Here is a 17672-nt window from a genome sequence, read left to right as displayed (position 1 = left end):
CGGTTCACGATGAGTGAATTAATTTTGTGTTCATATTGTCACACTTTGCTTAAATGCTAGCTAGTTAGCTATATATTCTTGGCTGACCTCACGCCGTTTACAAACTGACGTTTTTACGACGAAGGTTTTCTATCCTCTGGTAAAAATATTAACGTCCGAGGTTAATTCACTAAAGTTAAACGGTTTTTAATGTTCAAAATCTATAAACGTTTCTAGTCAGATAGTTTCCCCATTAATAAGCGTTTATCATAGTTATCGCTTCCAACGTTTATAGTATACTAACTGCAGCAAACCAACAATATTAAACTGTCTCTTGACGCTCTGTTTATAAACTTTTAGGGCGAGGTTTTCGAATGTTCAGTTGGCAATAATATTCCAATTTATGTTAGTGCTTTCGGGGAACGTACGTTTTTGACAATTACATTCGAGAAATCTTCCACAAATATAGAGAATAGGCTGAACTTTTGCAATACACGTATGTATTTAACATACTGTATGTACTGTACGTATTTAACAGTATAAGTTATATGCATTTCTAAATATATTGTTAGCTAAAACGAAGATCGATATTTGTAAGTCCGTTGCCCCTCCCTCCTTAAAGAATTAAAAACTGACGTTAGACAATTTTAAACTATGAAATTATATATATATACATACATATATATACATTATATATATATATATATACATATATATACATTATATATATATATATATATATATATATATGTTACAATACATGTATATTGTTTGTGTTTGTTTGTAATTAAATACAAAGTTACACAATGAGTTATCTGTGCTATGCCCACCACGGGTATGAAAACCCTGTTCCTGTCATTGTAAGTCCGAAGACATGCCGCTGTGCCTCTCAGCATCTCTCGAGTAGGTTTCATGACATTTTATGTCGTTTAACATTTACTAGAAAAATGACTCGCACGTATTTACCATTGTTTGTCTATTGTTCAGCACAAATAGGGGTGAAATTCTGACGGAACTCACTGATATTGAGCCCTGGAACTAATTTTTTAAGGCGATACTAGTACAGGGACATATTTGAGCTGTTTTATTCATTTTTTATATTTACATGTAGATTTTTTATATTTTTTTCAAAAACAGGTCTACTTCACCTGGTTGAGTACCTCCCACCCTTTTTTATTTTTAGAATTTCTCCTCTGAGCAGATACACAACAGACTCTGTGCTGTGCCCACCTTGGGCATTAAACCTTACATTTTAGCGTTATAAGTTAGAGGACTTGTGTGGAATACATAATTACTATCGTAATTAACGTAATCAGGTTTAATCCAATAGTACTTAGAATGAGTGAATCATACTTATAATGTAGTACTATGATGCACATTATTTTTATCTCAACAATTTAATCATTCTTTGTTTTTATATAAAGAAAGTAAATCTCCTATAAATGAAGATAATAAATAAGTCTTTGTGAGACTTTTTTACAAGTATGCATTACAAGCAAAACTGTTTCATAAAACCCTGAATATTTATGCAATAATAAGCATCATCAAAATTTCAAGAGCAAAGAAATACTGGAAGCATTGATGTTAATGAAGGATGAAGGATTATTATCATTTATTATAATAAGTAATAAATATCACGATGATATTACATAATATCGCTGGCCGTTGTGCTAAATATTATAAACATTAAAACTTCTACGAAATGGATAGGCTTAAAGCAAGATTACATCACCACCAGATGTCGCTATTAACCATTCAAGATATTTGTTATATTTGTGTATGTGAATAAGGAGCATAGTCCTGATTTAATTTGACTCTTGTAATTGCTTAAAATTTATGAAATCTCCTTTGACAGAACTAAGATGGATGAGTGAAAATAGGAGCATTGTCAGAATTTTGACTGCAACAAAAACAGCTTATAGGGACTGGCGTTGCTAATGCTGTAATAACTAATAATCTGAAACAGACATTGAGATAGACATACACTCTCTTCTAACACATGAAAATGTGCCGAAAAACGCATAAAGTCTAAACAATATATCTGTTAATTTGAGAAGCATATTACAACATATTTTTTATGCTTACTTTCATTGTTTGTGACAGTTTCTGTGATTAAGTTTAGTTTTACTTTATAGTAATAACGGCAAAATGCCATTTATTTTAAAACTTTTATTTTTTATTATTATAAACTATATCCTTTTTAATGGCAAAATTCGTTTGTTAGCTAGAGGGGGCTGCGCATCGTCGATGATGAAATTAAATTTAGGAAGTTAAGAAGGCAAGAGTTAAGGGTATGATGTGAAGTCGTAGTGTATTTTAGCGTAGATCACATAATAACATTCCATGAAAGTTACTAAGAGCTCAGTTGAAATTGGATCTAAAGTGAGTTGTTTCAAAATTGAGCGTTAATAACTGTTTCGTATAAGTAAGTCTATTATTACGCCATATAAGTACAGTTAGGGTGGCTGAAAACTTTGGCCTACGAATTGCAACAGTGTTCGACATTTTAATAGTTTTTAGTTTAATAAGTGTACTGGACGTTGGGTTATTTTCATCAAATAATTTAAAAAAACAAAAAAGAACCACATTGTAACAGTATAGTGAAATGGAAGATAAAATTGTTTTATTTTCTGTAAACATCTTTTTTTTCTTTTCATTGCTCTTTAATATAGAATTTAGTGAAAATATACTGTGCATATTAGGAAACAATACCAGTTACAGATCATGTGAATCACATCGCTCCATGTACTATTCTTGTATTCAGTCCAGTTTGTTTTCTTTTCACACTGATTTAACACTCATACCAGTATATTTGTTGTTTTTTGTTCTCTGTCTTCTATCATCTTAACCATAGTTATACTTTGGTTTCCTGACTGTCGCTCCCCCTATAAGGACTTTCATCTCTTTACTTAATTGTGTTAGTTGCCATTATGTAGTATTTTATTTTCACACGGCATAGCTCTTGACTTTTTTCCTAAACACGCATTGATATTCTGTTACGTTGTGTGTTATATGACTTCATAAATAATTTTTTTCGCGTCACTTTTCATTTTCAGTTAGTGTACATAAGTTTACCACATGCAATATTTTTAATCAATTTTTAACCACATAACAGAACGGATGTCTTAAAAAGTAACATATTTTTCGTTTAAATGTATTCTCACATAATTTCATTATTTTCTGCAAATTTAGTACTTTATCGGGTCAGTGATAAGTTTACGAACTTATAACGCAGCAATCGGGATTAGATTCTCCTTAGTGGATTGATAGCCTGTTGTAAAACGTTGCGCTAATACAAGTAATTATTTGCCCCTCTGTGTCTCAGCCGTAATTCTGAAAGCTTATTATGCTGAAAAAAAATCGAATTTCGATAGCCGCATCAGGCAGACCACAAACAAAAACTTAAGTTGTATTGAAACATATATAAAATCAGGTAATCTTTTATTCTGTATCTTGTGTCGACTTGTTTACTTAATGAAAGGTTGATGTCGTTCGTGTATTTATACATCTGTTACTTAAGTCTTTTATCAATATTTCGTAACTTATCGAAGAGAAACACGACTAACAACAGGCTGTTTGCCTACGCTGAATGCCTACCGTATGATTACTTACTCCCATTGCTTGAATTTTTTCTTCCTTCATCCTACAAAAGATATAGCAGTCCACAGTGAAAGCGACAACTACTATAAGAAAAACGTATTCACTGAAAAGATAGCACATGACAGAAATTGTGTAATTTTTTGAATGAGAATAATTTGCCAGTCTTTTCAGCCTAATTGGGATATGTCGGAAGTATAAATACCGTTCTGTTTTATTTTTTATTACAATGCACTATTTATCTTGGAAAATATGTGTAGGTGTTGTGAAATATTTTGGTCGTCATAAATGTATTTACGGTAATCTGCGTGCTCTTGCTAGAATGTCTTCACTGCACACGATACGCAAGCGATATAAAAAAAAATGTCACCTTGACTTTTGGTTTGTTATTGAGAGTTGAAGTCCTGTTATACGAAAGACAAGAAAGTTGGCGGTGAGCACTCTTCACTAACTGTTTTCACTCAGTTCAGTCCCCCGCTAATACAATGGTAAGTGTACGGATTTGGTTCAATTCTTCTCGGTAGACTCAGCAAATAGCCCTATGTTACTTTGCTATATGAAAACACACACAAGTGTCAGAATTATGGTTGTATATGCGTCAAAGCCAGAAACAACTTTTTCTTTTATTTTACCTTTAATCACCCTTTTTAATGGTTCTTTTTAATGAAATTTTCTACCACTTTTGTTTATTTTGATATTTGACTTTTGAATCTGAATTTGGTGTGTGCTCACCATGATCCCTTGTTCAAGTCATAACGTCGATTACTTCAGAACACAATTTTCGAAGTAAAGGGAAAACATGCGGATGATTCCTGGTGGGCCCCCCGCTAGTACAGCGGTATGTCTCCGGATTTACAACGCTAAAATCAGGGGTTCGATGCCCCTCGGTGGGCTGAGCAGATAGCCCGATGTGGCTTTGCTATAAGAAAAACACAGACGATTCCTGGTGGTTTTAGGAACCGGTTTGTCTTCCCTTAGCATTGAAAACAAAATAAATCAAGCAGATATGGTGAGAAATTTATGAACGAATCCCTACTGTGGCCTGTTTTATACTGGACAACTATTAGTTAATTTTTAAAGTTAATTGTGATGAAAGCGTGCGAAAATTATTTTGATTATTTCAGAAATGCAGATATTAAAAATTGAATAGTCTGTAGGTAAGTATAATATTTTTTCATTGAAATATTTCAAGTATGACTAAATAATAAACTTGTCATGTAAAGTAAATTAAGTTTAATCTCATGTAAAGGGTGTATGTGTATTTTCTTATAGCAAAGTCACATCGAGGTATTTCCTGAGTCCACCAAGATGAATCGAACCCCTAATTTTAGCGTTGTAAATCCGTAGACTGTACCAGCGGGGGACTTTTATGTAAAGGTTAATGAACGTTACTCAAATAGAACATAATCTGATTATGAAAATAACATAAGAATCAGAATTGTTCATAGTTTTGTATCAAGAAGAAGCATATAAGTATGCACTTGCAAGCTAATCATTAGTCAAAAGTAAATTACAGTAAAATGATACATACATAACAGTTTTTTGTGAGCATAGCAACATCGTTATTTTTGTAAATAGAAACAGAGGATAAAATTGGTTTTGACAGTAAACGTTTTTTTATTGTTAAATCTGTGACAGAAATCCAAAATCGAATAATATATTTTTTGAGTATCATGAAGAGGACTACAGCGACATGTAAACCAAGTAAAGTGATGTAAATACGCTGTGATTTAGAAGTAATGTGATGTATTTATTTTGAATTTTGGGCGAAGCTGTTCGAGGGCTAACCGTGTTAGCTATTCCTAATTATGAAGTGATGGACTAGAAGGAAAAACGCATTACTAACCACCATCAACTATTGACCACAAATAGTGTAATCGACCATAACAATATAACTACTGCTGAAAAAGCAAGCATGCTCAAGGAAGGGATTCGATTCCTCGACTAGTAGATTGCGATTCAAATGTACTAACCACCAGGCGATGCTGGATCGGGTGACATTTTTTGTTATTTTCTTTAGTGAAGATTATGGGTTGTTAAATTGGAGTCAATAAAATATTTATAAATATTTCTTTTTTAAAATATGTAGGTAAATCTCTCAACTTTCTAGTATTATTTATGCAAGAAAATTACACTTGCCTTAATGATCAGAAAGCTATTACATATATAACATCTCGATTTAAAATCGGACAATATTTCTTTTTAAAATGTAACTTTGTAATGATGAATGAAGAGAAAACATTCAAACGATACCTCATTCAATATTGTTGCTGCTGTAGTTGTATCATAATGACTATAAATAAGTGTCTTATTTTGTGTCCATTAATTTTTTGATATCACTACCCACTTATTCAGTTGTCATGGCTACGAGGTTGAATATGTTTTATGAAACTCAAGAAATAGCGCATTTGTTCTTTAAATTAGTTACACTTATTTTAAGTTGTAACCTATAAATGTTTTGAAAAACATATAAACTGAATGTATAAGAAATCGTGTATTTATGGACAAATATATACAAGATTTGATAAGTCTGCAAATACGTGTCATTCACTCGACATATAAACATGTCTTAAAAGCTGTCGCAAAGCTATAAAACAATCGTTTTATTTCTATTATCACAAGCAACATTGTCACCAAACGTTTTTTATCCTTGGTTAGACCGAAGCGGTAACTGACGTGCATAATCACAGTACAGTGTTCTTTAGTGATTTTAAAAAAAACAACGAATGATAAAGTCCGGTTGAAGCGAAAGTAGTAAAGAAAAACAAAACGTGTTAGGAGGAGATTTCGTGATTTGTTTATGGTCGTATAATATAATGAATAACTTTTTTTCCCTCTTCTTATGATAGTTGAGATAACTTTTAAAAAATGCCGGTTTTTTTGTGTGCATAAAACAATCCATTCAGCAAGAGTACAATTTTATTTGCTTCTTTCCATATTAGTATTTCTAGGGTTTTTTGGTAATTGGCCGTTTTGAACAACAGAAAGAGAATGACCCCATTACACAGTTAGTTTTGAACAACAGAAAGAGAATGACCCCATTACACAGTTAGTTTTGAACAACAGAAAGAGAATGACCCCATTACACAGTTAGTTTTGAACAACAGAAAGAGAATGACCCCATTACACAGTTAGTTTTGAACAACAGAAAGAGAATGACCCCATTACACAGTTAGTTTTGAACAACAGAAGAGAATGACCCCATTACACAGTTAGTTTTGAACAACAGAAAGAGAATGACCCCATTACACAGTTAGTTTTGAACAACAGAAGAGAATGACCCCATTACACAGTTAGTTTTGAACAACAGAAAGAGAATGACCCCATTACACAGTTAGTTTTGAACAACAGAAAGAGAATGACCCCATTACACAGTTAGTTTTGAACAACAGAAAGAGAATGACCCCATTACACAGTTAGTTTTGAACAACAGAAAGAGAATGACCCCATTACACAGTTAGTTTTGAACAACAGAAAGAGAATGACCCCATTACACAGTTAGTTTTGAACAACAGAAAGAGAATGACCCCATTACACAGTTAGTTTTGAACAACAGAAAGAGAATGACCCCATTACACAGTTAGTTTTGAACAACAGAAAGAGAATGACCCCATTACACAGTTAGTTTTGAACAACAGAAAGAGAATGACCCCATTACACAGTTAGTTTTGAACAACAGAAAGAGAATGACCCCATTACACAGTTAGTTTTGAAGTAGCTTATTTTTCATTTCTCTTGCACATCTGTCTTTTATACGAAATTGTCATACCTAAGAAAATTGTGCTCTAGCTATTCCACGTGATGATTTATAACGCTAAAAATCGGGTTTTCATACCTGTGTTGGGTACAGCACATATAACCCTTTGTATAGCTTTTCGCTCAACGCCAGACCGATTTCTTGAGTGGAAATATTTGTTCATCCGCCAAGTGCTCTGCACAGTTCTGTATTTTAATGACTACACTTCTGTGAAATGTCAAACTTTTATAAGCTAGTTATTGATGATCAGTATTTTTAGTCTTGTCTTAACGTGCTTTATGTTATCGCTTTTTGTTGATAGTTACATAGTCCTGTGTTTGTTTGTTTAATGAATCATAGTTAATCGTCGTTTCCTTAAAGTATATTCTATGACTAGTCTTGGTTATTCTGTTCGTAAGAGTATGCATTTTCCCGAAAGCGGGCCGAAGGTCGCCTGGAGGCATCAGCTATTTTAACCATCGCAACACTTAACAGTAGACACTAAAATGACGTCTCGTAAGGGGTGTTTAATATGACAGTTTGTACTGCCGTGACGTCAGCAAAGCGTGCGCGTGCCATGAATCACGAGAATAATTATGCATGCTGTAGTCTAAAACACTGTATGTCATACGGATTTGAAAAGTAATCAATAAAAATATTTGTCACTCATCATTTTGGTTTTATGTACTCTTGATAACACTTTGAAGCTCCTGCGGAACTACATCTAGTATATGTGATCAGTAATTCGAAGAGCAGAGACAAAAATAGTTCGGCTGCAGTGTGGTAAATTCTGTAAACTTAAAGAAAAATAGATAAAGGTCGTTTTATGGAAAAAATACATAAGTGGTCAATGTTTAACTAGGACGTAAATGAGGCGAAAATGTTAACCACTTATTTTTTATTTTTACATATTATTTATTAATTTCTAACTGATATAATTTTATCCATCATAAAATACTTAGTGTAAATATTTTTCACGAATCTGTATGCTTATGCCTGTTATTATGTATAAAAAATATATAAAATTTTAAAACCGATGTCTCTCTGTATATTTGGAAATTCCATAGTGATTGCAGAATATGTGTATGTATGCTTGTGTGTATATATATATATTTGATCGATGTGCACTGCGATTTCAGTTTATTCCCCAAATCTGTGAAGAGAGTGCAAGTTTTCCTTCAAGCATTGTTCAGCTTTCGCGTCATGGTTTCCATAGCAACTGGTAAAGACGTTGATCCACACATATAGCGAGATTGATGAACGTTGTATTTTGAATACCAGCAAGAGAAATGGTTACAGGCTGGGAAACACCTATTAGGAGAGCTTCTATTATCTTAGCAGTGACACATCTGTCACAGGTTGTCTGAGTATGCATGCAGGCTACAACTAGTTTGAACACTGATTCAGATGCTAACGCCTTCTATCTAAAGGGCTTCGAGCTATTTTCTTGAGCGCTGTAAGGAAAGCAAGATAGCCGGAAATGAAGAAGGAAAGAACTGCTAAGCTTCCTAGATGCATATATGACACTTTACCCCTCATATTTAATTGCTCAATTAGGCGATCGGTAATTGTTATGACAAATCTTTGTGTATATACACATATATGTGTGTGTGTTTATATATATATATATATATTATACACATTTTCAAAACCAAAATGGTCTCAGTGTTTAGCGTACTGTACTGTAAAACTGAGTTTGCATGGTTTGCATTCATTTAACGCTAAGAAAAGTAAATAAACTTTAAAAAAATTGCAATTCACAGTTTGAGGCTATAAGTGTGTTATAAGAGTAACAATTAAATCCCTGCTATTCGGTCTGACAAGAGCGGTCAAAATGTTGGCGGTGAGTGATATTGATTAGCTTCTTTCCCCTAGTTTGTTACTTTTAAATAATGGAAAGCTAGCTCAGATTGCTCCCGAATAGGTCTGCACTGAATATAAGACAAGTGGATTAGTTACGATAAAAAATGACTCACTAGCTTCAGAAAAATAAATGAACAAATTCTACGTTTTTCGATTTAAAATCAGACACTGTTAGATTGTATTCGCTATCATAAGTTGAGTTGTAATAATGCCGAAGTACAAATGATTCATGCGCTCAAAATATCTGTCCAGAACTGAAATTGACTGTTGTGTGTGACTAAGTCACGCACACCTTCGACAAGAACGTTTACTAAATATAAGGCTTGTTTTAAAAGCCATGAAAAGTATATTTGGTGTAATATTTTTCTTGTAAAGTTCAACATTAAAGAAGTTAGTTGTCAGTAGGTTTTGTTTGACATTCCATGTTTTAGAAGTTGTGATAAACGTTTGCTCAATCTATCTCTAGTACAGATCGCTGTGTATGTATAATTCATTACGTACAGAAACTTGGAGAAATGTATAGATTACTTTGAGATGATGGTTCCTTGAATTTGCTAGATGGGAGGATTTTATACAATCTTCTGAAATTAATTCTTTTATAACCAACAAATTCATCATGTTTCGCTGACAGAGCAAATACGAGATTTGTGGGATGGAAGATAAACACACGTTTGTATTAGTGAAACATTATAACTGTAATAATAGTAATGATTTTAAGTGCTTCTGCGTGTGTATTTTCTTTATGACGTGTAAGAATAAATATTTCATTCAATGAAATATCTAATTCCAGGTAGGATGATAAATAATTGTATGCTTTAGAATTAACCATTTGTTTCCAAATGTAACGCGTAATGATTTATTCCTTGCATTAGCTACATGAACTTGCGTGCTTATTTGAGGTCTTCGCTTTAACTGTACTTCGGTCTGCGTGCCTGTGACTTTTCCTTACGGGGTACTTTAAAAGTACATTAATATTATTACAAAAATATTTAGGCTATTAACATTATAAACACAGCTTATTAGAAAACATCTCTAGAATTAATAAATCATTATGTATATACGAATGTTAATAAGTCAATTTCTAAAATAAGAGTGAATTTTTATGATGTGTCAATAAGATTAATTTATTCCTAAACTTGGAATCTCACTAGATTTCCAGTTTATTTGTTTTTTGTACATATGTAGTTATTTTGAACTGACTCTAAATTGTATAATACACATTATACATAATTTTAATAAGTTGGGCTAACTGTTGGTGGAAAAAGAGAATCTAAATACTTTCATATATCTTTAGTTTGTCCAAAAGCAACCTTTAAGTCCACTGTGGGAGATGAGAAGTGTGCTCCTTGTCCAGCTTACAGCAGCGCCCCCTATAAAGGCTCAATCGAATGTCGTTGTGATGAAAATTATCATAGAGCATCGAAAGATCCCAAAGGCATGCCATGTACACGTAAGTAATAATGAAAAGTTTATGCTACTATGAGATAATAGTAACTATATTTGGTATATATGGCTTTACGTATGTAATGTTAGATACTGGAGAGATTCAGGAAAGAATAATAAATTATCTATGATGCTACCTAAAAACCTACGTCAGTAATAATACGTAATTAAAAAGTACACTCTTACTTCATCGATGAAGAAGAAAAATCTCACATTTTCTTGAAGTGTATGTGCATTTCTGGAACTTTTTGTCAGATCTACAAAATATATATCTTTACGTTAAGATAACGCTTTTAAATGTAAAGTAATTTAAAGTTTTCTCGTTTTTGCTGGATATAAAACATATTTAATGTGTTACTTATGTGAAGAAATTCATAGTAATTGTCATTCACAACTTTGAATTGTTGTATTTTAAATATGTATTTTTAATCTAATTGTTTTAAATTAATTTCATTCTTGTCCCCACTGGCTCAACACTAAGGCGAAGAGATAACGCAATAGATCGGTTTTCGATTTATGCGCTTAACAACAAATAAAATGTTATCATGAACCGCTACCGTAGTTCTTAATATAGATCGACCATTTGTTATTCCCTATTATTATTTCATATTTTCCCTCCAGTCTACAGCAAAAATGGCTGTGAGTGTTGTTATAAAATCTAGGTATTATTACTAAACGTACCATTGCCCTAAATATTGCAGCTTTTAGATATATAATCAAAATAGGAATTTATAGCTTGAGGAAATAATGTTAGCACTATGTCTCATATCTTATTCCTACTTGTTTACTGTTTTAGCGATTGCAATTTCACTTTAAGCTTCCTGTTTTGTTTCTGTAAGATCCCTGTTTCCTCTTTTTAAATTACTAATTCTTAATAATCGTGTTATTCTACTATAATTTGTAAGCCATCAGATAAATGTTCATCTATCAGTTTAGAAAATATTCTATTTGGAAAAATATATTCATAAAAGTACACAAAGTACTGAACACAATCAAGATTAGATCAGTTTTTAAGAAATGCTAAAAATAAATGAAAAACAAACAAACGAAACGTACTACAAATTCTATCTTGTTAATTTTGATTGTTAAATTAGGAAACACAAAGCAAAGAGGCAACATATAAAGGAACGTTTCAGAATTATACTTAAGTAAGAGCGGTATGGCAGCGTAGGTTAAACGTGTTCCTATTTATCCACCAGGCTGGTGGAAGTTTCAGTCTGATCAAGATCAGAGAAGACAACTAAATATTGTTACATGCAACCCTGTAAACCTTTAGCTTTGAAAGTCAGAAAAGACAAACAGTCAACTTTACTGTTTTCTAAAAGTTTCAACAACATTAAGAATTCCATTCTCTCTAGTGCGAATATCTTAAAACTAAAAGTCTGAATCACTGCACGACAACTGTGACAAACTCCGTCAAATTGTTAAAACTAAGCATAATAGGCATGTAATTATAGATCTATCGATCACCAATTTATATTTTTGAATAATATCAGTGTATTAATCTCAACTAATACTTTTAGTGAACTGAATTTGAAAAGTTATCTTTACTCGTAGAGGGAACTTTTCAAGTTTTTAAATACTGCATTTCTTATCAGTAAGTTTCATAGGATAACTAGCGACCTCTAAGTGTCAAAATTCACATTACAGCTTTGGCTAGGATTAGTAATAAATAGTTTCTACACCATTATTCGTAGTATTATGTTAGTACATTTATGGCTTTTGAAATTTTGCTGGATTAAACTGAAATTTTGAAAAACAAACTACAGTTATTATAATTTTAGGTGGTCTGTTGGTCAGGGATCTAGACCCGTAATCTGTGATTGCGAGTCGCGGGTTCGAATCCCGTCAACGAATGTGTTGCCGTTTCAGCCATGGAATCGATATAACGCGACTGACAATTCCACTTTTCGATTAAACTACCTCAAGAGTTGGTGGTGGGTGTTGTTGACTAGCTACCTTCTCTTTAATTTATCATTTCTAAATTAGGTACGGCAAGCGCAGATAGTCCTTGAGTAACTAAATTTAACAACAATCCGTGGGCCACATTAAAATATCTGATATTTCAACTAACATTTTATTACTCTCCACCTGATAATAAATATCCTTGGTTTCGATGTAGTAAATATTAACTGTACTAACTATAACACGGAGCAGCAATACATTGACGTCTTTATCGTGTATGTAGTGGACAAGCAAAAGCACCAGTACTAGACTCTGCATTTATTTCGGTTTTTTTTCACGAAGATGCCAAGAAGATGTTCGTGCTGCAAGTCATTCGCCAGCGTTAAAAATGAGGTGTAATCGAAATGACTATTAAACTCTTAAGAATGGAAAATTGACAAAGTAAAAGGTTTTATAATTCCTCTGTGCAGGAGCGCCACTTAGGCAGTAAGGCAGTTGTTCCGTCATTTTTCATACCCTTTGTTAATTAAAGAAACAATACATGTATATAAATGGGTAATATTTGCTATTTGGATGTTTAATTAATAATACAGGAAGTAATCACACCAAATGCTTTTAAGATGCTGATTTTTATTCTTTAACTTTTAAAACACGTAAGAGTGTCCACCCAACCACTAACCCAAAAATAAAGTTCAACCTTCCTTTCTCCCCCACCATTGAAGTCTGAAATGGAAAATTGTCTTGATGACCAAAAGTTGAGAGGTAAGAAAATTTTCGTGAAGGGCAGACAAACACCCACAAGCCAGTTTTTAGTAAAAGTCAGGTGATAGGTATCATGAGGTATAAGATTAGAACAATCTTATTGTTAGTGTAGATATAAAGTTCTATTACCACTGTGGGTACAATACGAATAGTCTTTTGTACAGCTTTTCATTTAACAACAGACAAGCAAATTATAGGTGTTGTTATTGCTGTAGCATGAAACCATACTATGAAGATGTCATTCTATAATGTCTCAGATATCGTCAAGACCTAAATACATACTATTTTAATATTTTGGTACTAAAACTCGAAGCATTATAAAGCAGTTAATGGAAAGGTTTGTTTTGAATTTCGCGCAAAGCTACTCGAGGGCTATCTGTGCTAGCCGTCCCGTCCCAAATTTAGTAGTATAAGGCTAGAGGGAAGACAGCTAGTCATCACCACACACCGCCAACTCTTGGGCTACTCTTTTACCAACGAATAGTGGAATTAACCGTCACATTATAACGCACCCATGGCTGAAAGGGCGAGCATGTTTGGTGTGACGAGGATTCGAACCCGCGACCCTCATATTACGAGTCAAGTGCTTGACCATGACGGCCCGGATAGAAAGAACTGAATGTGAGGTAAGTATTTCGGAAAACAAGCGTCACACAGTTTCTTTTCGCTATCACTGTAACAAAGCATATGTGTGTACTTCTGATGGTTATTTAATATTCGAACATCCTCTATACAAAAAAACAAAACAAAATCTGATTATTCGTCTATTTTTTTAACTTTCATTAATTTCTGATTTATTGGTGCATATATATTTATACTTTTAGAACCACCATCGTCACCTCGGAACTTGACGGTCAACTTTGTAGACCAATCTACTGTTATACTGATTTGGCAGGCACCAAAATACCAAGGTGGACGGACAGACACAAGCTACAGAGTAATATGCGATGCTTGTGGCAACGCTGTGTCTTACGTTCCAGCTCAACAAGGTTTTAATGATACGAAAGTTACCATTTCCGGCCTAAATCCTGTAACAACGTACAGATTTCAGATATTTGCAGAGAATGGCGTGTCAGGTTTAAGGGATAACCATTATTTAGATATAACCGTTACTACTGAGGCTTCCGGTGAGTATGTTTTAAAAAAAATGTTAAAACAATAAATCAAACGGTATGTTCCAAATACAACAGCTGTAAACATTATGAAATTCTCCATTCTGCATTTCAATTAGAACCTACGACACTATCTCTCCCCCCTTCCAATAATAAACAAACAAACAAAAAACTCTGTGTTAGTCCTTTCAGAGTATCATTTTGAGTAAAATGAACACACCCAAATGTTATATAGGCTAAATGTTGAATAACTTTTTTAGATTAGAAATTTATTTATATTAATTAACTCTTAACACTGCATTAAATAAAGGATGTTAGAAAATACGAAGGAAATGAATACCCTTTCCGATATCTACAAATCTCTTTAGTTGTGGTATGATGTTAAAAATATTAAACTGCCGGTAACCAGCTCACATTTCTGTCTTCCCTCTTTTTTAGTCAGTTTCTTTCATTTTCCCAAAATTTTGAAAATTTATCCCGTGAAAATTCCACGTTTGTAGACACGCTTTCATTGCAAGTTGAACAGTTGATAAAAATTAAAATAACTTAAACAGCGATTCTTTTCCTCAACTGTAATCTTATAACTAAAGTTTATATACATAAAACTGCAGAAAGATCGTAGATTACAATGGTGTATCTCAAGATGAGTTTCCAAAATATCTTTAAAAGTAATAGTAATTTTATTCGAATTAAACATCTGTGTCTTTAATTTTATACAAAGAGGAAAGAATAAGGCCAATTCGAATGTTAGTTGTTACAACAAGCAGGACATAATTACAGCCTGTATTGAAAAAGTTTGTCCACTGTGTTATCCGTGGAGTCATGTTTATTTCAGAAATAATTATTCTGCCAATATGAAAAGTTGTAATAAATCCAGTTGATTTTATTGAAAGAAGTGAGGTGAACTCTGAAGTTTTTTACGAATATATAGGAAATTTTGAAACAGTTATTTATGGGATAAAAATATAAAACATATAATCTCCAACAGTAATAATAACACTATTACAGATGAAACGTTGTATAGAAATAACTCAATTATCCCACAAGTAGCTGTTTCAAATCTTCATGTTGTTAGTAAGTTAATACCTCTTAAAAACCAATAATAAAATTCCTTCTGAAAAATAAACTTTTTACATCTTTGCAGTGCCATCTGTTGAGTATTTTATAACGTATACAACAAATATTTCTGACTGTCTTGAAAAAATTCTATATGAGATTCAAGATCATTATATAGCTATAATTAATCAAAACATATTTTTTGTTTGATCTGAAAAATTCAGAGTTAGGCAGTGTTTGGCATTAATAACGTCAAAAGGACCTATCATAGTAAATAAACAAGATATTATTTGAAAAAAAAAAAAGAACTAGGGGAAAAGCCAGATTGAGAATTTGTGGATAGCATACTGTTTAAATGACCTTCATCAACAGACTAAAATGTTAAGCCAAATTTTGATCACACGTTCTTTTTCTCTTGGAATTTCAAACGCAACTTACAGAAGTAGTCGGTTTGTACTATATATATAAGCTGTTTACTTTTCTGTTTAAAGGGAAACTTTCCAAAATGTTATTAAAAACAGGAACGTTGTCTGGGTGGGTGACCGTCCTCTCAAGCTCAGAAGGGACACCAGATGACAATTTCTATGAGACGTAATCAAGATAGGACGGATTAACACATTTACGCAAATTACGCCATAGCTGAGTTGAGGGGCTCACGCGACGTAATGTTTTTGCCACCCTCCTCTTTCCATTCTTTTGTGAAATGGCACTTCTGTTTTAAACAGATGCTTTCGTAATGGTTTCACCGTTTTACGCACTTTGGCTTATAGTCTAATTTTGGGTCACAATTTCAATAACATTTTATTATCACAAACGTAATAATTTTTCACTATTTTTAAACCGCGTTTAGTGCCAATTTTTTATAGGTTTGTTTAGTCATTTTTTCTATGTGTAATATTTATTCTGGCTTTTGTTTTATATGAGTTATTTATACATAGGTCTGTCATTTGTAAGACAGTGTAACTCGTTCGTATAATTAATTACTAGTATATTTCAATGTATTGTGCTACTTGTTATTAAAACAATTAATTTCAAACATTAAATAATCTTTGTGTGTATTTTTAACAGTTCCATCGGTCGTGGCCAATGTACGAATCCTTTCAACAAAAAGTTCTGAAATTGTGTTAGCCTGGGATCCTCCCGAAGACCCATCCACAGTCATCGAAATGTACGAAGTGCGGTACTTTCCCCGGGGCGACGTAAAAAACGCGTCTGCCATCTTGACAAAGAAACAAAAATCTACATTTTCAAATTTAAAACAAAGAACTGAATATGGATTTCAGGTAATAAATAACTTTTGGTACTAGCTGACATTGTGTAACAAATAAAAATCAAACTAGTAAGTTGAAGCTATGAACTACTTGTTTGTTTTTTGAATTTCACGTAAAGCTACACGACGGCTGTCTGCGCTAGCTGCCCTTAATTTAACAGTGTAAGACTATAGGGAAGACAGCTAGTCATCACCACCCACCGCCACTCTTAGGATACTCTTTTACCAACGAATAGTGGGATTGATTGTAACGTTATAACGCCCCCACGGCTGAAAGGGCGAACATGTTTGGTGCGACCGGGAGCCGAACCCGCGACCCTCAGATTACGAGTCGAAAACATTAACCCCCCTGGCCGTGCCAGGCCGAAGCTCTGAGCACCTAGTTACTCATAATAACTGACAGTGACTTCATATAGCAGATTAGTATGTGAATTTGAGAATTTATATGTCATTACTTTATTCAACAGCACACCGCTTATTTTAAATACCAGTAGAAATTCATCTTTTACATGTTTTAAGTTGTAAATCTGTAATAAAAAGTACTGTCGTAAGCCATTTTAAAAATATTTTAACTTATGCGTTAGCTAGATGTCACATTACATTAAATTAGACCTAGAATATTAATACGTTCATCATTATACTAATCAAGAGACTTTATATAGTGTTCAGAAACAAGGCTATCAGTAGAGAATCGAGAGGAATAAGTCAATCAGTGTTAGTTATCGTTCATACTTAATCATTATCGATTAGCCATGAAATTGTAAAGCAAGTTTGATTTTACGATAATAGTAGTACCATTTGCGAATTATTTCTGTTCCAACGTTATTTGTGAAGTTACTTAAGCATACAAGTTATAATAGTGTACAAGTGATGCCAGCTTGTAGAAACGTTAAGAAGGAAACAAACTAATTTCTTATTGTTATGTGTAGTGGAGTTGGTCTTATTATCA

The 17672-nt window shown here is 33.1% G+C and overlaps 1 protein-coding gene across 3 annotated transcripts in view; it reads left to right on the top strand.

The window, feature by feature from the left end:
- Positions 1-17672, top strand: part of LOC143251033 (ephrin type-A receptor 4-like) — a 194167-nt gene that overhangs the window by 156187 nt on the left and 20308 nt on the right. For all 3 annotated transcript variants that reach the window (XM_076502322.1, XM_076502332.1, XM_076502343.1), the window contains exons 4-6: positions 10470-10625; positions 14110-14412; positions 16522-16736. In XM_076502322.1, the coding sequence (XP_076358437.1) occupies positions 10470-10625; positions 14110-14412; positions 16522-16736 (674 nt within the window). The remainder of the gene's footprint in view (positions 1-10469; positions 10626-14109; positions 14413-16521; positions 16737-17672) is intronic.

The sequence above is a fragment of the Tachypleus tridentatus genome, chromosome 1 (assembly GCF_004210375.1).
Source record: "Tachypleus tridentatus isolate NWPU-2018 chromosome 1, ASM421037v1, whole genome shotgun sequence".
In the NCBI taxonomy this organism is placed as follows: domain Eukaryota; kingdom Metazoa; phylum Arthropoda; class Merostomata; order Xiphosura; family Limulidae; genus Tachypleus; species Tachypleus tridentatus.
This window is presented reverse-complemented; position numbering and strand designations above follow the sequence as displayed.